Source organism: Amia ocellicauda, chromosome 5 (genome assembly GCF_036373705.1).
Source record: "Amia ocellicauda isolate fAmiCal2 chromosome 5, fAmiCal2.hap1, whole genome shotgun sequence".
NCBI classification, from domain to species: Eukaryota; Metazoa; Chordata; class Actinopteri; order Amiiformes; family Amiidae; genus Amia; species Amia ocellicauda.
The window spans coordinates 26197177-26222021 of NC_089854.1; the positions used below are offsets into that span (position 1 = coordinate 26197177).

The 24845-nt window shown below is 38.9% G+C and overlaps 1 protein-coding gene across 2 annotated transcripts in view; it reads right to left on the bottom strand.

Moving 5' to 3' along the window:
• The window catches only part of slc39a11 (solute carrier family 39, member 11), a 194304-nt gene that overhangs the window by 31217 nt on the left and 138242 nt on the right, over positions 1-24845 (bottom strand). For both annotated transcript variants that reach the window (XM_066704592.1, XM_066704591.1), the window contains exon 7: positions 10126-10195. In XM_066704592.1, coding sequence (XP_066560689.1) covers positions 10126-10195 — 70 coding nt within the window. The remainder of the gene's footprint in view (positions 1-10125; positions 10196-24845) is intronic.

Consider the following 24845-nt stretch of genomic DNA (forward strand, 5'->3'; position numbering starts at 1 on the left):
ACAGGAAAATGCAGCAAGAATTGTCTTGTATTACTGGAATATTCTCCATCCCAACAATATAAGGTTTTATTCACAAAGCCTGTATCTAGTATTTTCCTGAAGTGTTCAGACAAGGAATTCATATCCTGAGCACTGAGCACAATCTTCAGGACAATGAAACAAAGAAAAGGAATCTATCAAAGAATGTAGGTCGACATAGAAATAATGTCTATGAAACAGAAGAAAACCTGGAATGTTATTGGAGTCATTTTTTTTATATATCATATGTAAACAAAGTGATCATCACAACTAAAGCCATCATCTATCATTCGCTTTACATGAAAAAATAATTAATTACATTGCTTCATGATTGCTAGTGTTTTCAAAAATAACGCTATAATAATTTTTCCCTCTTGTTTAAATATTATTTCACTTGGTTACCTGTAACTCAACTTCAGATAAATATAATATTACATTTCATTGAGAACAGGACAGAGGTTTTGAGGGCCACAGAGCCGTGGCGTGAAAATTTGCTCCGGGTCCCAGTCTCCGTTTCCAGTGCAATTAAGGACTCAGCAGTGAAATCATTGTTTCTTGTGTAAGTTGAGTGCAGCATGTAATTACATTTCTGTAGACACAAAACATGCAGCTATAAAATGTCTGGAAGAGGCAGAAGACGAAACACTCCCAGGCCCAATAAAACCGTATTAATGTAAGCCTTAATATGATACACATGGCCTGCAGAGCTGTCAACAGTGGGCGTCCCAAAATAGAGGTGATGAAAAAATTGTGAGAACAGGCTGGCAAATGGCAGTTTGTAATAGACGAACGGAGCCACCTTGGCAGGCGTTTAGACTGTAGAGCCACAATATGATGATCAATTTCAGGGTAAATGTCCTTTAGTTCTCCACTGCGTTCTGACATTGCTCGACAACTCGAGTCTCTCAAAGCCTGTTGAGTTACAGTAAGAATTTCATTGAAATTGTATGGCCATCTTCAGTAAATGCAGTTTAATCCAACTTTGCTCAAAAATATGAACATGCATCGCTACCTCACCATGTGAAAGTAACCCCTTAAAAACGGCCGTTCATTGCAATTAATTTTGCAACAAAATGATTTATCAATCTCAACCTGTTATAAATGATATGCATATGACTCCTAAAAGTTTTAACTCAAGAATAATTTAGAGTTTTGATAATTAGAATATTTTTTTGTATTTGTTTCTTCTTCTTTTAAATGTCATTTCACCTTACAGGGAAGTATTTGTGCCGGACTTCAGCTCTCCAACCCACATTTCAAGTTGTGACATCCAGCGCTTTACAATTTATTCTGCTAATGACAAAGTCTGAGCAGGAAAGTAACAGTAGACATTAGGAGATCAACAACACCCCTTCTATTAACAAAAGCACCATGAATGCAAGCCTTTGTGCTGCAGTGTAGCAAAACATATATTCCTCCTTATCTGTTTACATCAGGAGAGCAAGAGAGAGAGAAAGAGGGAGCGAGAAAGGTGGAGCGAGAGAGAGGGAGGGACGCAGGGGGAGACAGAAACACTCATCCATAAATAGGCCCTTTCACCAAAGGAATGTATAAACATGTGGTTTCATTTCATTTTAACAGAGAAATCTGGTATCTTTCATGGGATGTTTGTCAGGGAAAAAAAAATAACGTTACCCAAAACAAACAAAACAAACAGGTTTTATGTTTAGTGATCTGGGAGGTCAATTCTGAAGCACTGACTCAGAGTGTCTGGAAGCAGAGGGGAAATTTTTGTCTGTAGGGTATGAAAAACGTTCTGTGGAGAAAAAACAACTCTGAGAGCATTCGGAAAAAAGAACGGACTTAACACAAAACGTAATACTTTTTCCAAGTGAAATGTGAAGATACTGTAGTGAAATACAGAAAATACATGAACAACATGAATAAAACTACACTAACTGATGGACAAGTAATAGTGAAGGCGATGCTAACCTTGGCTGATTCAATCACTTTGAAGTATATTTAAATTTGTATAGCCATTTACTAGCAAACCAAAAAATAGACAAAGATTTCTGGGATTCATAGCATAGGAATTTAATTAAAACGTAAATACATTAACACATCTTTCTCTTCGCGTGAGAAGGAACAAAATCCATATATTCCACTAAAAGACAGTGAACAATTGAAGGTGCTGCATTTAGTTTTGACTTGTAGAAACAGGTGATATAATGGATCACTTTACTGAATTCATTTCTTAGATTCTCTCTTTCGGTGTGCTGAAAGATCACTCATGGTAAGCAAATAATTCTCGAACTCAAGGAAAAGGTTTAAAGTAAAACCGATATGGGAAGATGAGAGACTCAATGTTTATTAAGGCAAAGCACTTTGCATAAGATGACACATTTTGGAAGGTGAAGAGTCCATGCCTAACTGTTCAGAATGGAATGCATTATTTATTCCCATAACAACTATAAATCCCTCATATCGAAGTTCAAAGAGACATGTTACATTTGGTTAGCTGACTTCAAGTAACATGTCTTTAATAACATCCAAAAAGCACATTTAAGCTCCAGAACCAGTGAAATAAGCTGGTGTATGGCAAATAAAACACCACAGAAATAACAGAAGCAATAAAATATTTAAACAAACCTGTTTCAACTCACAAATCACCCTCAGCCGTCCGCCGCTATACACTTTGTATACACACTGTCTGTTTTTGAACTACTTTGCTCTGAATTCTGATTACTGCTGCACTTGGTTCTGAAGAACATATTTGTTTTCTCCTGCAAACAAGTGAACTTTTGTTCAATCGCTGACCACCATGACTTTAAAGCTGTTATTCCTCCCGCTTTTGAAGACGCGTTTGCTGGTCGGAGTGTAAACCACATCACAGGCCTGCCCTCTTTTCTCAAACCCACTGGGTCGCTCAGGTTCTTCAGAGAAAACCTACTCCCAGCTCTGCGGCTCTCACTGCGGCCCAGGAAAGTGCGTCTGCTTGGTTGCCGCAAAGTGCCTCTTTCTAGGAATCACGAGGGGTTTCGTCTCTCCAAAAAATAAGTCTCCATTCCCTGGCAGGGTAAAATAAACTGTTCAGCCACTTTGCCCTGCATTCATCTCACGCATTGGCTATTTGAACATGCAGGCTTCCTTGTGTAGCTTGTGGTTTTTCTGGGGAATCAGTAAGCCCTTGAAAAGTACACAAGCTGTTTGAGGACTGTTTGCTTTGAAAGTCAACAGCCATGATTATAACAGAGACTGATGGGGGAAACTGAAGAAGTCACAGTGCTCAAGTCCTGCTACAGAGCAACCCAGAGCAAAGAAATATCGAGGGAATGACCAGCAAAGGATTTTTGGTGAAATCTTATATTGGTTTGGCCAAGAACCTACATAAAGAAAGCCTGATGAAACCAGAATGTGTACTACTGTACAGTATTCTTCTTTTACCATAAAGGGAAAACATTAAGCAATTCATGTTTTGTCCTCCACTGAACCCTAAAAAGCATCTCTACACACGGCTTAAAAAGACTTTAAAGTGTAAGACTGCAATTCAAATATTTTACAAAACATGAAACAGCTACAGTTAATACATTTGGATTTTTAAAGATGACAATGTTGAGTAGAAAGCTGTTGTGCACTCACTTGTAATTCTCATGAATTAAAATAGTAATAGTTATAATGCATGCATTACAATCTGAAACTTAAGTTTCTCTGCATTACACTGCAAGCACATTTTTTATTTTTATTTATTTTAAGGTTAATTGTAAGGTCCATAATAACACTCCTTTGCCTTTTTGTTTGTAATTCTTTATCATGTTCAATCTACTTTTCAGAAAAATTTTCTGAACTGAAAAGTGCTAATCCAACAAAAATCGGAACTCATGGTCAATGAGCTTCTCTCTCATCCTGCCCTTGCAAGAATAATAAAACAGCTGGACGCTCCCGGGCTAGTGAACCCAGGAAGATTTGGAGTGATGGTTGCCATGGCACCACATTAAAAATAAATAAATCAATAAAATCTCCTCACAGCCCCTGAAGAGAACACAGCCAAGATTGACAGCTTGACTCCAATGTAACACAAATCCAACCACCTACTGACGGCGTGACTCACTGCAGCCCACCTATACCCCCCTGCACACCCCCTGTTAATCTGCCAGGATGCCGGCTCTGGACTGACAGAGCCAAGGTGTGAGGTAATGAGGATCGCTCAAGGGCAACAGCTGCAGAGTGAGGTGGTAAGACCGACTAAGGACTGAGCTCCGGTCAAAATTAAAATCAAATGATGTATCTGTCAGGGAGAGGAAAAAAAGAAAAGAAAAAGGAAAAGAAAAAGACCCTTTTCGGCTTACCAAACACTCGAGGAATGTTGTGGTTGAAATAATTTTTGTTTTCTGGCACAAGATGTCCCTTGTGACTGGGTTTAGACGGTCGCTATGACAAAGGCTCCTTTCTTATTGAGTTTAATAACTACAATACGTTGTGGAGCTGCACACAAGAAACTACTTGTTTTAGCTACACACACACACACACATGCAGAAGCACACACACACAAAAATCACTGGCTATTAATTTTTCACTTTTATTTGAGCCTTTAAAAACACTCCGTCATTTCTCCTTGCATGAAAAACATGGAGAGAATGGCTCAGAATGTAGATCGCTTGCCCGCCTCAATCCACTTCTGAACAAGACACGATTCTTCAACAGTAGTCTTCCTCGGCCTTGAACCAGCTTGAACATGACAAACTAACATTTAAGGCCTGCCATGAATGCATTGAAAGAGATGGTTCTGGCACACAAAGCAGAGACACGAGTGAAATCATGTAGGTAGAGATAGATAGTATCATTATATTTCCTTTTTTCTTTTAGAGCATTCAATCTGGTCTCATATTTCATTAGCATTTAAACCCCTTGAAGTGCCTTTGATTTCCTGCATTGCAGTGTAATCCATTTAAAGTAACTGCAAAAATTATAAGATAGCTGTGACTATATACAGCCAGAAAACACCTTCAATCTAAGTCTTAGTGGTTGGACAACCTGTGCTTTCCCGATCGTCCAGTCATCAGGCGACTGGTCACCTGGGAAAGGCATCCAACCCTTTTAATGGGAGCAATGACCTCTCCCCTCAGCCCAGCAAGACCAATGACTCATTTATACAGCATGGATATAGAAGAACATTTCAACTCATTCATAAAAAAATAACTCAGTTGTGTAATTTAGGAAGGCAGCAAGGTCACGCACTGTGATTTTTGTGGTTGTAAAAATCAATGGGTGTCTTAAGGAAAAAATAAACATTCCTCTCTGCCCTCCTGCCTTCTACCATCCTAACGTGTCTGCCACATCTAACTTTTAATAACCAAAGCACGGTTTGTCCAAGCCAGCTGCACCTGTGAAACCCGATGTCTTAACAAGAGAGACAGGCCTTATTGTCTGGCTATCTGGGTACCATTGACTTGATTAAGGGTGTGGGGGGAGTATTACTGAGTTCTTGTCTATTGGGCATAGCAGAATTTGGGAATGCGTTGTTTCCAGTGCACACTGCTCAGAATTTCATCTGGTTCCCTTTACAAAGCCACACAAGACCAGGCCTCGCTTTCCAGAGAGATAGGTTCATACACAGACACGGCTGCCCTCTCCCTCACCTTCCTCTCTGGCACCCGTCCAGCGACCACATCACATCTGGAGGGAGGTTGCTGCACATTCTCAGGGGTTACAACTTCTCAATCAACTCATTCACCGTCACAGCCCCAAGTTTCACTCAGTTCTAGTGGCGTGACATGCACCTTACATGTGTGTGGAAAAAAACGAAGAAGAAGAAAAAAACGTTTGTGTTTGGTTGGGTTTTATTTTTTTCCCTCCTTTCTTCCTTCAAAATACTTGTGGCTGTCAGCTACAGCTGTGAGTACATTCGCATGGCATAAACCTGCCAAAAAAAAGATTTAATAATTTCTCATACCGTATTTAATGCCTCCCATCTGGAATGGAGACTTCTCTCACTTGTTTTTTTTCTAAACACTTGCTTTTGAAAAAGATACATATATTCTACCTGAATTGTTGATATCCAGGAGGTTGGTTGGTGGTTGCCAAGTTTGACTGAATTCCATTTTGTTGCCATTAAGTGTTGATCACTTCTTTAAATATTAAAAGGTGCACATGACACAAAGGCGTCCGACAGAATGCTCCAAAGTAAAATGCTTGTTATTCAAACAATTACAGAAGCTCCCTAGCTTTGTATGAAAGTGTCACTTGGCAGGTGATCAGGTTACACGAGCTATGGCAGAGAACGTGAAAACATTACTGGAGGAAATCACAATGCTTCCTTTGCTTAAAGCCTGCTGTCAGCCTGGGGATAAAGCTGCAATAAGTCTGTTTCACTGAAATGTAGCAGCTATACCAAATAACACCTTTGTATGGAAACTCCAAACCCCTATTACCGAGGCCTTTGGATAAGTTAATTATGATCAAAAGAAGTTTAACTTATGGTGAGAGTGCTAAGAAATACCAAAACAGACATCAAACCAAATATTGCTTAAATCTGTGTATGAGAGCGCTCCCCTAGTACAGCTAAAGGTAAACCTAGATTTATTGCAACCTGACAAAGATTAGAACTCGGCACCACAGACTAAATGCCATGCAAAGGGAAATTAAATAGGGATAGCACCCTGACACTGATCAAGAAAGGCAAACCTGAAAAACCTGGTAAAGTGTGCCAGTAAAGAATTGAGTACAAAGGGTAAACTGTCACCTAGTTCATAAGCATGTTCAGCGAGATGTTATTCAGTGAGAATGGTATTCAACACTGGAAGATGAATGTCATTCATCTTAATATTATGAAATACACTCACCTAAAGGATTATTAGGAACACCATACTAATACTGTGTTTGACCCCCTTTCGCCTTCAGAACTGCCTTAATTCTACGTGGCATTGATTCAACAAGGTGCTGAAAGCATTCTTTAGAAATGTTGGCCCATATTGATAGGATAGCATCTTGCAGTTGATGAAGATTTGTGGGATGCACATCCAGGGCATGAAGCTCCCGTTCTACCACATCCCAAAGATGCTCTATTGGGTTGAGATCTGGTGACTGTGGGGTCCAGTTTAGTACGGTGAACTCATTGTCATGTTCAAGAAACCAATTTGAAATGATTCGACCTTTGTGACATGGTGCATTATCCTGCTGGAAGTAGCCATCAGAGGATGGGTACATGGTGGTCATAAAGGGATGGACATGGTCAGAAACAATGCTCAGGTAGGCTGTGGCATTTAAACGATGCCCAAGTGGCACTAAGGGGCCTAAAGTGTGCCAAGAAAACATCCCCCACACCATTACACCACCACCACCAGCCTGCACAGTGGTAACAAGGCATGATGGATCCATGTTCTCATTCTGTTTACGCCAAATTCTGACTCTACCATCTGAATGTCTCAACAGAAATCGAGACTCATCAGACCAGGCAACATTTTTCCAGTCTTCAACTGTCCAATTTTGGTGAGCTTGTGCAAATTGTAGCCTCTTTTTCCTATTTGTAGTGGAGATGAGTGGTACCCAGTGGGGTCTTCTGCTGTTGTAGCCCATCCGCCTCAAGGTTGTACGTGTTGTGGCTTCACAAATGCTTTGCTGCATACCTCGGTTGTAATGAGTGGTTATTTCAGTCAAAGTTGCTCTTCTATCAGCTTGAATCAGTCGGCCCATTCTCCTCTGACCTCTAGCATCAACAAGGCATTTTCGCTCACAGGACTGCCGCATACTGGATGTTTTTCCCTTTTCACACCATTCTTTGTAAACCCTAGAAATGTTTGTGCGTGAAAATCCCAGTAACTGAGCAGATTGTGAAATACTCAGACCGGCCCGTCTGGCACCAACAACCATGCCACGCTCAAAATTGCTTAAATCACCTTTCTTTCCCATTCAGACATTCAGTTTGGAGTTCAGGAGATTGTCTTGACCAGGACCACACCCCTGAATGCATTGAAGCAACTGCCATGTGATTGGTTGGTTAGATAATTGCATTAATGAGAAATTGAACAGGTGTTCCTAATAATCCTTTAGGTGAGTGTACAATGGTACACATACATGAGACTAGTCTGTGTGGCTTTAAATGTTATACAAAAATAGTAAGAATGATGCTTTAGATGGTTATTCAATCTGTATGTACCCAAATTCCTTATGAAAGTCAGTTCAGATGAAGTTTAATGTCTCCTAATGTCTAATGCCCTCCCACAGAATTCTTTAACCAGATATATCCACCACTTTGAGGCTGGGAATTTCAGTTTTAGCTCCACTCCAACATGTCCTGGGATTCTTCAGCTGCAAATTAGCACAGGGCTCGTGGCCTACCAGCTCAGAGTTCCTAGAGCAATCTCCGAGCGGTGCAAATTAAACCAATGGAGCACAGTCTGTTGAATGCCTCCCCACAAGTGCTTGCTGAAACCGCCAACTGCATGCTTTCTCCTCCAAGTATGTACATACATTTGTGCTACATCGATGGAGAGGAAGATTAGGTTCATAAATGGCTAGCACACTACTGACATATCTGTGCCAAAACAGCATAGGATACAGTACTTCTGTCCCATGCTCTATTGATACATGGTTATGGAAAAAGAGACATTAATTACATAGTATAATTTAACAAGCTGAATTACTCATCTCTGATTTCAACCACTGACTCATGACATTTGATCATTACTCAATGAAGGATGATAGCTAATATTCTAGGGTCTGTCTTTTATGGTGAAGTACTGAATGTCTTCTTTTATTATTGCTGCCTACAGTGCAGGCTTCATATGCATATTTTTATATGATATTCCAAGCCAGAATAATAGTTTTTCACAGAGTAATAATTACTTTCAAGGCTGCGTATGCAGAGTTTGGGTGTCATACACTACAATACACATCTTGTATCTTTTATTACCTAACAAGGAAGCAGGACTTTGTAATTACGCACCACTTACATTGATACGCAAAAGTGCCTTTGATATCAGGGCCCTACTGAACCCCTACTTTTTTCCCTACTGGAGGTCCACTTTGCAAAACAATAAACAATGTGAACATCTTGCAATGTTCATTCAAAACATGAATTATACAATCAAGTGCCAATGCACAAAAACGAGCACGTACTCTAATTTAAAGTGAGATTACTGCAATAACCTTAGGTGTGAAGTTTCACCGTTTATTGTAGCTTTATCTGCCGTATCTCTATTCTGCAGCACAAGCAAGTGGTGTAAATAACTTCCACAATAGACTGCTTTGTGCTCATCATGTGCAGATCTGCAAGGAGAAATTAAAGTTATTTTATGGCAAACAAAAGGGTTTGACTAGCCTTTCCCACTCCATGCTTAAGTGCAGTGACTGCGGTCAGAATAAACGACATTGTGAACACATGGAACATGATGTATGTAGATATGAGGGATCTCGTTATTTCATCACCACATGAAAGAAGGAGAGCAGAATCTTTCCATCAGGTGGCAGCACAGGATAATACTATATCTCCAACATGAGCTCACAGTAGCTCTGGACTAAGATGCATCTATACACACATTCAAAAGGTAGGCATGCTCTGAAATGCATAATGTTGAGCTGGTTTTCACCTTCACATAATACTTATAAAACCTGTGTCTCTTTACTCTAGGTAGTGTAGGAAGAATTATTTAAAGCCACCACTCCTCAGCTTTTGGACGAAAGAGTACAAATCCTACATTAAGACTACAGTAAAGTGTCACTGATTAAGCATTCATTTCTTGAATGGGTGATAAATGCAATACAGTCACTGTAGCAGGTAGAAAAAACTGCTTGGGAATTTACCTGGAATATCAGAAACTAGGAAAGGAAGAGATTTGTGAGAGATCTCTTGTTGCCCCTGACTCCCATGTGTATTCCTCACCAACTACAACCGACTCAAATTTCAATTCTTCATGGTTTCTTGTGAATTACTTTGAGTAATGCCATTCTCAAGAGGAAATCGTGCTTCATTAAATACTCTTCCTGTAATCAAATGCCTTACCAAAACCACTCATGGCTAAAGGAAAGGAAAAGTTAAATAATTATATTAAAAAATATATAATTGTGAGGACAATTTTGATGCATTTCTTTATTCTTTCAAGTGACCTACATCATAAAAGTGACCTGGCCAAGAAAAAGAGACAGAAAGGAAAATTTCATCCACAACCCTACCTTGCACTTTCAAAGGTGGCTGACGCAGTCTTCCCAGCAGCCCCGAAGCCCACTCCCACCGCCAGACCCTCTGGAAAAAGAGACAGGAAAAACATCATAATGGCGCCTGGCACAGAGCTACCATTGCTCATCACACTTCACAAACCACATCCACATCCACATCACTAAATTTGATTTTTCCTTAATGACTGAAATAGAACAGAAGAAGACCATTAGACTCAAGAAATACTGTTTAATGAAAAACATGAGGAAGACAACCATCATGTGGACTACAAATCACACTAATTAATCCACTGGGAGTGGTTTAGCGAGCTTCCTTTTCTTATTGCATCATGATGTATTTTGCTTTCAAATTATTTTATTTATTCAGTAAGGAGCTCCAAGGAGCTTCTGAAAACAAGTAGAACTGGCAAACTCAAAACTCAGAGATCAAAGGTCTGCTCCATGTCAAACAGGTACACTCTAATCATGTGAGGAACATTACTGTCAATGTGTTTCTACATGTTTCCCAAGACATGGAGAGAGAGAGAGAAGGGTCTGACCAGAGAGAGCAGAATATCTTCTGTACAGTACAGGCCTAACACTATAAAATCAAAAGAAATGGAAACCACTGAAAATGACTTTCTGTAACATATGAATATGTATACAATGTATACACATTTATGCACTATATATATATATATATATATATATATATATATATATATATATATATATATATATATATATATATATATATACACTCACCTAAAGGATTATTAGGAACACCATACTAATACTGTGTTTGACCCCCTTTCGCCTTCAGAACTGCCTTAATTCTACGTGGCATTGATTCAACAAGGTGCTGAAAGCATTCTTTAGAAATGTTGGCCCATATTGATAGGATAGCATCTTGCAGTTGATGGAGATTTGTGGGATGCACATCCAGGGCACGAAGCTCCCGTTCCACCACATCCCAAAGATGCTCTATTGGGTTGAGATCTGGTGACTGTGGGGGCCAGTTTAGTACAGTGAACTCATTGTCATGTTCAAGAAACCAATTTGAAATGATTCAACCTTTGTGACATGGTGCATTATCCTGCTGGAAGTAGCCATCAGAGGATGGGTACATGGTGGTCATAAAGGGATGGACATGGTCAGAAACAATGCTCAGGTAGGCCGTGGCATTTAAACGATGCCCAATTGGCACTAAGGGGCCTAAAGTGTGCCAAGAAAACATCCCCCACACCATTACACCACCACCACCAGCCTGCACAGTGGTAACAAGGCATGATGGATCCATGTTCTCATTCTGTTTACGCCAAATTCTGACTCTACCATCTGAATGTCTCAACAGAAATCGAGACTCATCAGACCAGGCAACATTTTTCCAGTCCTCAACTGTCCAATTTTGGTGAGCTTGTGCAAATTGTAGCCTCTTTTTTCTATTTGTAGTGGAGATGAGTGGTACCCGGTGGGGTCTTCTGCTGTTGTAGCCCATCCGCCTCAAGGTTGTACGTGTTGTGGCTTCACAAATGCTTTGCTGCATACCTCGGTTGTAACGAGTGGTTATTTCAGTCAAAGTTGCTCTTCTATCAGCTTGAATCAGTCGGCCCATTCTCCTCTGACCTCTAGCATCAACAAGGCATTTTCGACCCCCACAGGACTGCCGCATACTGGATGTTTTTCCCTTTTCACACCATTCTTTGTAAACCCTAGAAATGGTTGTGCGTGAAAATCCCAGTAACTGAGCAGATTGTGAAATACTCAGACCGGCCCGTCTGGCACCAACAACCATGCCACGCTCAAAATTGCTTAAATCACCTTTCTTTCCCATTCAGACATTCAGTTTGGAGTTCAGGAGATTGTCTTGACCAGGACCACACCCCTAAATGCATTGAAGCAACTGCCATGTGATTGGTTGGTTAGATAATTGCATTAATGAGAAATTGAACAGGTGTTCCTAATAATCCTTTAGGTGAGTGTATATATATATATATATATATATATTAGCAATATAGAGACAGAGATAGATATACTCACAAAGTATAAGGGCTTAATTTCTAGATTTACTCATTGAATATGAAAAACTAAACCTTCTTTGACCTGCTTCTGCATGTGCACTCTATGAAAATCAATTAATTTACTGTGAATTGCTGTTGAAAAGACTTCAGTTACCCACAAGGTCATTTTTAATCCGTGTCAAATGGTATATTATCAAACTTGTGTCTGACCAGAACATCACAAACCAAACTAATTCTGTCATGCCGCTGCGTGTGCACTGATTAAACAGAGCTTTCTAGATGGGTATTTTGAAAACATGCCAAAAAGGCCGTGCTGTATTTTGCATGTTCTTTTGGAAGGGCAGTTCTGTTATTGATTAATTTCTTCTGCATTCCAGGAGATCAATATTGCATGTCTGTTACATTAACTAAAATACTGCTAATATAATGGTAGGTTACATATTCGACTTATTGATTATCGTGTTCAAGGCTCTCAGACCCCATTTAGCTAGCAAATTAGAAGTCTAAAGGCTAGGCCACACTGACCTACCCGCAAAACGTGAATTACAAACGTGCCCCCTATTGCTTTTTGATTTACAAGTACTAGAAAGTGGCTGCTGACAATACATGAAAATGGGATTTGATACAGGTTTGTACTTTGCGAGTAGGTCATGGTTTCGATTCGGCCGAGCCCTTAGTCAAGAAATTATTTGTGAGGGATGAACCTTTTTAACAGGCTTCAAATATGAACTGAAGTTAAATACCTCAACAAGAAAGTATGTAGGTAGAAGGTGTATATTATTTTCCTACATTGGCTAGAAAAATACTATCTTCCAGGCCTTTCATTTATCAAATATCGAGTCTACGCACTGGATTGTTGTTTATTAGCATGAGATGCTTTTGTAGTGAATGAGTGCAATGGTATCTGTTGTAGAAAGAAGAATGAGAATGGCCTCCTCTTTCATAATGCAATTCCTCTCCATACCTTCTAATGCTATTTGAGAGAAAACAAGTGTGCTCGTCAACAAACGTTGAAGAACAAAGAGTCCCACGGGTAGTATTTTTGAGGTAAATTATCTGGCAACACTCCTAAATCACTCATTAAATACATTTTTTGCCCATCCCACCAGCTCATAAACTTCAAAACCAGCAATGAATGGCTTCTCTCCACTTGGGTTAATGCAAGACGCATCTGGCAAACAGAAAGTCTTTAAAAGTGACTTGTTTGGAATTTGCTATTGGCACTGGAGTCAAAGTTGTGATTTAATCTAAGCCTAACTTTAATCAGTGCTGTTGTGTTGCTATATGTATTGTTAATGATCAAAAGACTGTGAAATTGCTTGAACAAAACAGCAGGGTTTACCGAGTAATGTGCTTTTAGTACAACAGGAGTGTGAGCAAATACAAAAAAAAAATATCTTAAATTCCAGGACTTATGTAGCATCTTAATGTATCGCCTTATGTAACATCAAAGAGGAAATCATTCAATCCTGGATAAGGACATCTACTAAGAAATTACATTAATAATAATAATAATGTACTGGCCTCATTGAACGTAACTGATATCCAACCATTCAGTCAGCTAAACACTCATCCAAATGATTCTACACAAGACAGGATGTATCTTTAAGAGGTTTTATTTTGATAAAAGTGTAAAACTGCAAATACAAATAACAAATGTGTATTCAAGTAAGTATTCCTATTTACAACAATGAAAGTAATATTCACATACTACGGTCTAAATGCAGTAAAACAACAGCATAAAACTACAGGTAAAACAGATAAGTGTCAGGTAAAAACTACAGTAACAATTATTAGCTAGTACTAAATAGCTAACTTGCAAACTTGTTAAATATTGTCAGCGATACACATCTCAAAACACACGTCAAAATAATGACTAAATTCAGAAATATCAATATCACTATTATCTATGTAAATAATAAACTTACAGATATTGCCCTCTTAAAAACTATACAGTGAGGATGACATAGGATTGCTGCCAGAAATAACAACTCTAGCCTCATAAACTACCTCTTGAATAAACTGCACTTCCTGTTTCTCATTTCCTTTAACCTAGCAACACAGGAAGTAGTTGAAAAGCTGCAAAATAATACAATTTACCACTAGGTACTACAAACTAAAGGCAGGTCCAGAACAAATAATAATAATAATAATAATAATAATAATAATAATAATAATAATAATAATAATAATAATTCAAAGAAGAAGATAAAAAAACATATTAAATGTCATTGTTCTAAACATATTAATATCATATAAGACAATCAGCAGGAGATAATGAGTAATGTAATCATCTCCTGAACCCTGTTGCAGGATAGGAGCTAGGTGTTTAAAAGTTAAGGTCAGTGGAGTCTGTATTCCTAGTAGGCCATTCTAGTGAGGTCTCTGGGTCCGCTCCACAAGAGCATCCCAGATAAAGAAAGCATGGCTCTGTTAGGAGCTCAAGCTACGAGCAAGAACAAGGGTCTTGGACACAGTCCCTCGCGGTCACAGATAATAAGCCAGGTGTGATCACGCATGGAAAACAAGATATCTTTCAGACAGCCGCGAATGCGTACTATTAGTCTCCCAGACCTATACATAAGAACATAAGCATCATGCTCGTTTGGTGTCCATTAATAACTGAGTGATCCAAGGATCCTATCCAGTCTATTTTTAAATGTTCCCAAACTTTCAGCTTCTACCACATCGCTGGGTAGTTTGTTCCAGATTGTGACGACTCTCTGTGTGAAGAAGAGAAGAGATACGGCAATGCTTTCCAGTTGAATGCTCAGTGGGGGGAAATCTTAATAAGACCATCTTTCTTTGTCAACCTCTCAAGTTTACTCAGATCCACAGAAGCCAGAAATACATTCTGCTACAGACATTATCATTGTGTTGTGTTAGTGATTAAACAAGTCTGTGGATTTTATAATTATTCTCCGTTGCTTTCCTGTTCACAGTCTGTAACCATTCAGCAGCATAGCATAGCATAGCAAAATACCATGAGAAAAAACACATCAGTGGATATGTAAATTGCATAGAGCTAACCAAGAAGTTAGATTTGACATGATTTTTTTCGAACGGGTACCCTTTTTAAACAATAATATCCTGTTCGGATTCCCCTGTCAAACAAACAAACATTTTTTTTTTTTTTAACATCCTTCCGTATCATGAGCTCCCTGGCACCGAAAACAAATCAATCTGTATCTATCTGCTGTTAACAAATGCCCCGAATGAAGTGGAGCACAGGTACGCAGACAGTGCCCTCTTTTCTCAGGAGCTCCTGTCAACAGCTAGTCGCTCTTCTCTGTTTCCCACCGCTGAAGGCAGGATTACCAGTGAATGCACGTCCTCGGCTGTAATCCTTCACCCTCATCATGTTGCAACGGCTTCTCATAAAATATCACCAAGGCCTTAATACACAAAAGCAGACTTTTTCACCGTTTTGAGATTTTGTGAGGTTGTACAGGGACAAGCAAACTGACAGTAGATTAATGCTACATTGATTTCTGTTTCTGCACCGTTGATGAACTGTCTTTGCGCACCCTGGACATCTACTCCCCTGACCAATCATTGTGTTTCTCCATCCAAAACTGAGTTGCACATCTCCCAGACAACAGCTTAAGGTACTGCTTAACATGGAAACAAAAAGCCAATGATGTCATTACTCTATCAAGTATGGTTACTAAATTGGTTTGAACTGTGACTTTTTAACCAGGTTTCCATATTTCTTCTTTATTAACAATCTCCTGTCCCATTAGTCTTCTATATCCGCTGTTCACTTCAGGTCTGTAATATGCAAATGTAGCGTCTGCCTGCTGTCAACAGGCATCCTCAGCTATAGCATGTCTCTAGCAATGCAGACGTACAGAGGAGGGGATTGATTGCTCTCTGTTGTGTCCAGATGAAAATAATAAAGTAATAATAAAATATAATCACTTCCCATGTTGTCACATAAACCTTGTTTTAACATACAGATGGTCATTCGGAGGTCATTTGGGACTGGATACGCAAAGTAGCCAATGAACTGGGTATTACGTGGGCTGTAATACAAAGTACAATTACATCTCTGTAGAATTGAATGGAATGGGGAATCTTTCAGGACATAGGGTCCTGGGTAATATTAGATCTCACATTCCACTGTGGTAATTATTATATAAAAAAAACACACTGTTTATATCCTTCAGTTTCAGGAACATAAAAGACTACAGTTTTCTCACACTGTCACAAATAATGAGCCAAGGGCAACATGTTTGTGTAACTGTGTTTGTAGCACCCTGAAAAAAGAAGCTCACGTATCGCTGGGAAAGAGTTAGAGTGGGAAAATTTACAAAACTTCTTCATCTTTTTCATAGTATTCATACCCACAGACACAAGTAAAATGGAATAAGCGGAATAAGCAGTGTGTATGTCCTGCTCAACACAAGTGAAATAACAAATTCACTGAAATTACTTGCATTTCTTCTACTAAGAGTAATAGATTAATAAAGATTTTCAGAACATATGATTTTCACTATGTGATTGTCTTTACTAGAGCAATTATTATATCATCAACATCACTGTTGATGTTACAATTCAAAGCTGATCAAGCTGTTCCCACACAAAAACAGCCAAATGTCACAGCGCCACCTTGTGGAGTTACATAGAACTCCCCCCCGCCGCCAATTTTGAGCCAAGGTAAAGGATGATACCCTTTCTCTGTTTTTCTATTTATTTCAGGGGTAAATTTCTCCATTGAGACGAAAGCCTCTTTTACAAACAAACAATTTAAAAAAACATCTCTTTCATTAGACAGTTTATATAACTTCTGCTCAAGTCCTTTAATATAATCAAGCAGTCTATTCAGAAGTGCTATGAATTAAACTGCATTTATTTATCCTGCCATGCATTACTACAAACCACTTCCTCAAGTGCAGGGTCCCAGTGAGCCAGAGCCGACGTACACAGGGTGCAAAGCAGGATACACCCTGGACAGGAAGACAGTCCCACATAGGGCAGCACACATACAAACAAATACACACTAAACTCTCTGGTGCACCTGGAGACGACCCACTAAGCCACAGGGAGAATGTGAAAATATATATTTAAATGAATAAAACAAGATAAAAAACATGAATTCCAATAAAATAATAGTGTGTGTTTTGTGAGTGTTTGTGTGTGGATGTGTGTTGGGGTGGGAGGTGGGGGCACAAGAACTGCACACAGATCTGTAGAGATGTGTGTGTTGGTGTCTATTCTGTGTACAGGAACCGCATGAAAGACTCCAAACACCAACACCACATGCATTTTAATTAGGCCTTGTTAATTGACACTTTAAGACTGCACTGCACTTCTGGCAAGGCACAGATGTTTAATTAATTTGCATCTGTCTACAAACACTAAACAGCGCACTGTGGACCCATTCAGCATGCCCTACTTCAGTCACCACCCTCTGGTGTCATAATCTTCCTCTCAAAGAATTACACAAACTTCTGTTCTAGCCCAAGCAGAACACAGTGACATAGGGTTTGAATATAGAGAATTTGGCACAGTTCTCGCAAATAGAGCCTGCTGTAAAATCCTGAGCTAATTCAATTTTCAATTTATCAGAGTTTTGAAATTTGTGCTGCTGTGGCATGAAATTCGACCTGTTAAGAGTATGATGACTTTCATCTTCATTGCGGGTATTTGGCTAGATCTTTCAACAATGCTAAAAATGTTCTTGTTGTTAAGGGCCTTTAAAAGTTAAAAGACACTGTATGTTGAGTACAAAGTCTCATGAACAGTATCAAACAGATTTCATTTTGTTTGTAAAACGGTTTTGTCTGAGGCATTAATTGCCAAAACATGAAACAATGATACTTTGCAAACCCAAATCATTTTAAACATCAGTTTTTGTGCCAGACCTTCATTTACTATTTCAACCACACAGTACTACAGTTGGCTAACCAGTAACCCGTATGACAACTAACTAATTTATCCACTTGGCTTAACAAATGTAAGAGTAAATACTAATCATCACCAGCCACCAAGGTAAGGCCCAAGGACTAATCATTTCAGCAAGGAAGTCTCAATTCTCTGGGGTCTCGTCTTCACTAGCAGCCTCCCAAGGTGAAAGGTGAATAAATGATCCTGTTTTTTCATCAAGATCCCACTAGTTTGATTATATTTCTAACTTTACTCAGAGGACAAAAGGTTTCTCCACATTTTTGGAATTCTGCAGTTCAGAATAAAGCATTCAGGGAACTCTAATAATTCCTTCAAAGTATATTTATTATTTCTCTTAACTGCCTCCAGATCTGACTCACAATAACAGAAAGGATCATGGCTATTCTCAAAATACTCCATCTAGTGCACTATAAATAATAGAGCAGTAAAGAAATGTGTCATTCTTTTCAGAAATAATAATAATAATGTTAGATGTTAGGGCAACTAAGATTGAGTGTAAACCAGTGTTGGGATGGCAGTTTTGGTGGACAATTTGTGGTGGAAAAAGAGTATTATTTCAGTTTGCCAATCCCTTTCACACGGTTCAGCCAAGCAATGTTTCTTTGATGTTTTTTCATTAAATTGTTCCTAATTGTGCCCTAGTGGCATTCTCTGTGTACAAGCCTGAAGGCCTTAAATTATATTTTCCTGTGTCCAAAACCAAATGGCATCCATCACTGTCTGTGATAGTCACAAACTGATTGTGACATCCCACACTTGCCACCCTGCCAGGTCACACCACTGCCGTTCACACACAGCATGTTAAAGACTGCCAGCAGTCCCGTTTCTCTCAGGATCCCAGCTTTGTCTCTAACAGCAAGCCAAGCTCGATCTTTCAAACTCCAAATAATTTTTCTGACTTTCCTCCGAGCTGGGGATCAGATTTGTCCAGTCCATTCACCATCTTGGAGAATCAACTTCAGGAGAGACATCCACACTGACAATAACAAAATCGAACCCTAATGCTTTAATATGGACAAGACTCTATTATCTTCAAACTGGGCATTTATCCAAGACCCTAATTTAAGTCATGAAAATAAAAACTAGATGAATGGGATTAGTCATTGACAGTGCAAAACAAATTGAGACAGTTCAACTAGTTTTCCCTTTGCTGTTTGTGCTGCTACATTTTCAATGCACTAGTTAATTTTCTCCCTGAAAATAAATTTGCATGTGCACCAGTACGGCTCAACTCTTGCTGTCAATCCAGATTTTTGGTCCTGCTGGATTTATTCAAAAGCTTACTTAACTACTGAGCTTCACAGAAGGGGGCTCAACTCTGGCCATTTCTACCTGGTTTCACATCTGATGTTCACAGGGTGTGCTGTGGAAAGCTGTGATGCCCAGGCCAACTTGGTGCTTTAATGAATCCCAGAGAGGTCTTAATGATCTGGCATTTCATGTGCTGCTACTTTCAGTACATCCAAGTTGCGCGCGGTTATTTATGAGAAGAGAGCTTTTCACAAAACTCCATAAAACACATAAACAGCCAGAAAGTCACGACTCAGGTACTGTGCCTTGGAGAATTAATTATTTGGACACAATTACTGAAACACTACAAAAACTAATTTTAAGATACATTATTGATGCAATAAACAGGATAATATCCTGTATAATAGTATAATAAATGATTGAGATCAGATCACAAAATGTTTAAAGCACTGTTCTGTTTGAAAAAATGTTGTTACATCACCAGCTTTTTCAGATGGTATTTTATTGTGAGTAGCTTACAAGCCGTACAAAAATGACATCAATAGCAAAAATCCCACAATACCAAGACTCTACATATAACCTGAACTATGGTCTAATTCTTTGGAAGGCAATGGAGGTTCCCTTCAGCTACTTTCTCTCATTTCCTGTACATATAAAGTTAATGCTTTGACCAGGCTTCTTGCTGAATAAGCATGTTTCATTTTCACGCTGCATATTCTGAAGTTCACTTTTGATACCCCGTTGCGCTTCAATTAAAACAGAAAACTGAAATCAATACATGAAGGAGGACACCTAGCTGCAATGCTGACTGATTTAATTGGGTTCCTTAATGTTTTATTCAGTTTAAAGATAGCAAATTTGAGGTCATACTAAAATAACAAGATGTATCCCTTAGCTTAAAACAACATCATTCACCAAAACACAATTGCTCTAGCGATTCGCCCATTTGGAAGAGCCATGTGAATAATGTAGTTCTGAAAAGCAGGTCAGTGCCTGTTTTATAATCGTTTGTGTAAAGCGTGATCTTTGATTCCACCCACACCACCCACCCACCAACACTTGACTTTCCTACAACGAAAGGCCTTGAAGCCTCATTGCTGTAACTTAAGATCACATCTGTCCCCCCTTGTACAGTCAAACTATTACAGGCCCTTAAAAAAGCCCACTTCCTGAGCTCTTTGCTTTCAAATACCATCTGCAGGAAAACACCCAAACGGCAGTGTGGAAGGCTAATCAGTCCCAGGCGGATAGGACTCGATAGGTCTCTTACTGTCTCTATTAAAACACACTGAGTGCTGTAATTAAATCAGACATGTACGTGTGGTGAAATACTGCCAGGAGGCAACGGATACAAGAATACGTCTGGACGGAGGAGAAGAGCAGAGCTGTTGTTAGTAGAGATTATTCACAGACTATGGAGAAGATCAGTCTGTTAAAGGCTTTTTACTTCACTGTTGCAGTATGTAGCCTAACTCACATCCTGATGGAAAAAATGAAATTACTTGAAGGTAAGAAGCTGAACAGAAACCTAGAGCATGTGTTGGGAGACAGTTGGCAGGAGGTCAAACGCCCTCTGCTGGGAACAGGGAACCTCTACAATTTACTTATCATTATTGTGAAAAGCTGGAGTAAAAGTCAAATATTTGAATACAATAACAATACACTGCTTTAGCATTTTATTTTTAGAAACGTCTCTGTATGCAAGCTTTTCAGTACAGGATAATATTTTCCTTAGGGAGGGAGCTCAAACAATTACATTAATGGAGATGGTGGGGGGGGATAAAGAAAATCAAAACAGCTGGCTCAACTCGTGGAGTGTAAGTGGTCTGAGCGGTGTTATTTCAGTTAATATTGCCAGTGATCTTGTAAAATACAAAATCAATATTCTTTGAAAAGGAAACAAAATCCACAATTGCAATAATGAAGGAATAATGGAAAGTGATCAAACAAAAGCAAAGGCTTTACAATGCCTAAATATGATTAATTTAAACAAAAATGACATCATACCCCAATCTGTAACACAAGTTATGGGCTGTAAATTAATTTAAAATTGCCTTTACTTTCTCCAAGCCAGTGTTTCCATCACATCATGCAAGCAATTTCTGAAATAATAATGAATTTGAGATGTTTGTACTTTGCAGTTGTGTTTTTGTTATACATTTGACTGATGCTTTCTGTTCACAAATGACTCTGAGACATTTCTTAATCTAAATGTATTTTATTCTATGCTCTTATGGCTATTTCTCCTCTTCAGAGAGAAAATGTTTGTTTTGCTGTTGTTGTTCTCTCAAAGTCAAGGTTCCTTGCAAGTATTTTATCCATCTTATTCCCCTGAGATGTTTTCCATCAAGGCAATCAAGAGCTGAAGCACAGCTGAGCCTAATGGCTCGCTTCTTTAATCGCCAGAGAAATACCACTGAAATAATGTCTTATATTCGACTTTAAACCCCACACAGGTTTATTGTTAATAGTCCTTTTAACCATTTTATTAAATAAAACCAACACTGGTTCTTGTTACGTGCATATGACAACAGACAGACTTCCACTCAGGGGTGTCCTGTCTCCATCTGCAGGTGTTTGTAATTATCTGCAAATGCACAAAACAAACAAACAAACAAATAAGTCCTGCAATTAGCAGCTATTTTCCAAAAGCTCATTCAAATCTTACATACAAATAATATGGCTGAGCAACACATAAGTATAGACTCAAAATGATTACAGTCTTTAACTGATTAATCATACTAAATTACAATATAATTCGTTTTTCTTTAGAGTTCAAACTTCCCGAAAAAAAACGGAAGAAAAAAACATTCCCTTAAACAGGACTTAAAAGCATAAAATGACAAAACAACAAACTACTGAATACAGTATAATAGAAGACAGTATAATTAGCTGAACAATATTTCTGTTTGTGGCCTCAAAACATCCAAAGCAATTCTCTTCAACTGAGATAAAAATAAATGCTACAAGTATAATTAGATATAATTACTAAATAGAAATTGGCAATGACATCTCTGATTTTGAGAAACAGTTTCCTTAAATCTTGTAAGATTTTTGTACTGCCCTCCAATCCTACAGGCTCCAAACAAAGCATTTACTTACAGGTGATAATGGATGGGATTGCTAACATGCGGTGAACTGCTGCAAAGTAACACTTCATGTTCATAGGAGGAACTAATGTACAATTTCAACATACTGCGAAAGAGTTTTAGGAATCCACTCAGACACTGCGGGTGAGATTAACTAAGCCTTTCCTGCCAAGCATTGTTGAAATATTGAACATTTATTCTACATGACAAAAGCACTGATAGGGTGTCTCTAGCTGCACTGATGGAAGAGAGACTGAATCTCCCCCAGTCAAAGCAAGCATTTCCCATCTGTTCGTGATGTCTGTGCCGTACTTGAGAGTCAGCTTGGTGGCTTCAGGGAGCGGCACGACTTCGAATCAAGGGGGTGAGGGAGAGGGAAAAGAGCTACCAGAAAAGAGAAGAGAGAACATGGTTTCTTCCAATACACCAGCCTGGCTCTGTGAATACTGATTCACTCACACTAAAAGTAGAACCTATAACATATAATTTTGTTGCACACCTGAACAATAACGGCGACTTTCAGGCATGCTTGGGTTTAAAAGGGGTTTATTTTCCTTTGCATATAAACACTCTGTCGCTCATCTGAAATCACAAACACAGGAGCACATGTAAATCAGCACTCCTGTCGCACTGCAACCTCGGTCTACTCCTGATGACGCAAACTGTGCGCACCTTACCTATGACCTCTAAGATGGCTAAACAATTCCGGAGTGACAATAACCATATTTTAATCTCTGAATCGATCTGCATCACAAAATATGTGAGTGTACAGTATATTTAAAATTACCTAGTCTGGTCTTATTAAAGCATTAAGCAAAATAACAAAAAATAATTAAGGGGGCATCATTATGAGGGGGGGTGTCAACTTTTATGCTCAACTTTCTACCGGGGTCCCACAATTACATCACTTCAATCTCAACAGTAGGAGACTTTGATGTACTGTGAACCCCAGAGGCCTTTTGCCTTCAGGTTGGATGAAGAACTGATCACCATGATTGTCTAAAAAAAAAAACTGCTTTCTTTCACAAATCGCTGCTTTGTGTAAAAATCCCAACACGAAAGATGCATCAAATGTTTCTTCTCATCCATATTTAAAACATCTAAAGTATAATACACGAAGGATAATCCCTATTAATTACTAAATAATCCTTCTAACAGAGTATAAATTAGGACTGTTGATCACAACCCTGGTCCTGTTGGTTTTTGTTACAACTGAGCTTTCCATTACTTTTTGAACTCTTTAATTGAACTAATAATTTAGTAAATCAGAGCCTTTTTATTATTTTAAACATTAGGGATTTTAGGTATAGAACTGTATAATTAACTATTATAACACAATTTAAAAAGTCAACTCTAAGCAGATTGCTACTTCAATCAAGTTTCAAATAAGTGACTGTGAGCTCGGCTGGAACAAAAACCAGCAGGGTATGGGGTCCTTCAGGACCAGGATTGGGAACCCCTGCAGTAAGCAGACGTAATGGAAATTCAGGAGTTTTTTCTTTACAAAGATAAAATAAGATAAAACTTGCTAGAAACCAGTGATTCCACACTCAGACTGGAAAGCAAGAAGGGCGTGAAAAAACAAACTAACAGCAAAAATCAAACAAAATCCAGAGAAAAATCGCACATCGTGCAGAAGTACAGTCGGATATAACATTTCCTTTTCTTATGTCTCAATCTAGCAACCTGACAGATACAGATACTGGCCATCATATCCTAGTGTAAATAAATAATCTGGAACTGCAAGACATTTCCAGCCTGTCTGCATGCTGACATCTTGGCAGGCCAGAGACTGAGACTAATTGCACACTCGTGTTGGGGACAATTTGGAGAGGCCGCCATGCTCTGCACACCATGCTTTCAATCTCACTCCACAGAGACGCAGCTGTTATTTGCCTGCCATAGCCAAAGGGTAACCGAGCGCCTGTACTTATTCTATCCCCTGCATCTTCACAACCAAAGGTGACAGTGGTATCGGCTGAGGTGATTGATGGCAATATTGCGATACAGGCACTTATCTCGAGAGCTGTAGACCGGCTCAAGATCTTGGATTAGAGGTAACAGCAGGATCGATATTACATTTGTATGACTTTTCACCATTTCCTTGTCTGTCTTAAAGTGGCATTTGAGTTCCCTGCAAAGCACACTGCTGTGAGATATGTAAATAGCTCCATTGAGTAGCAACAGAAATATACTGCGAGTTACAAATTCCTGATCTTGAGGTGTTTTTTGTCCAGTGTTTTTCTGCTTTTGACAGTCAAACACAAAACATATGCTACAGAGTTGTGAAACAGAGTGTCAAAATGAAGGAAACCAGCTTGGTAAATGGCAAAAACATTGGTGACAATCAGGGGGAAAAAAATAGGCATTTTATTATAAAAGGGATAGTCTACATAGACACTGTACAACAGAGGGGGAGATAAAGGAGAAAGGATGCAGCCTTACAATACTAAATGCCTTCATTTCA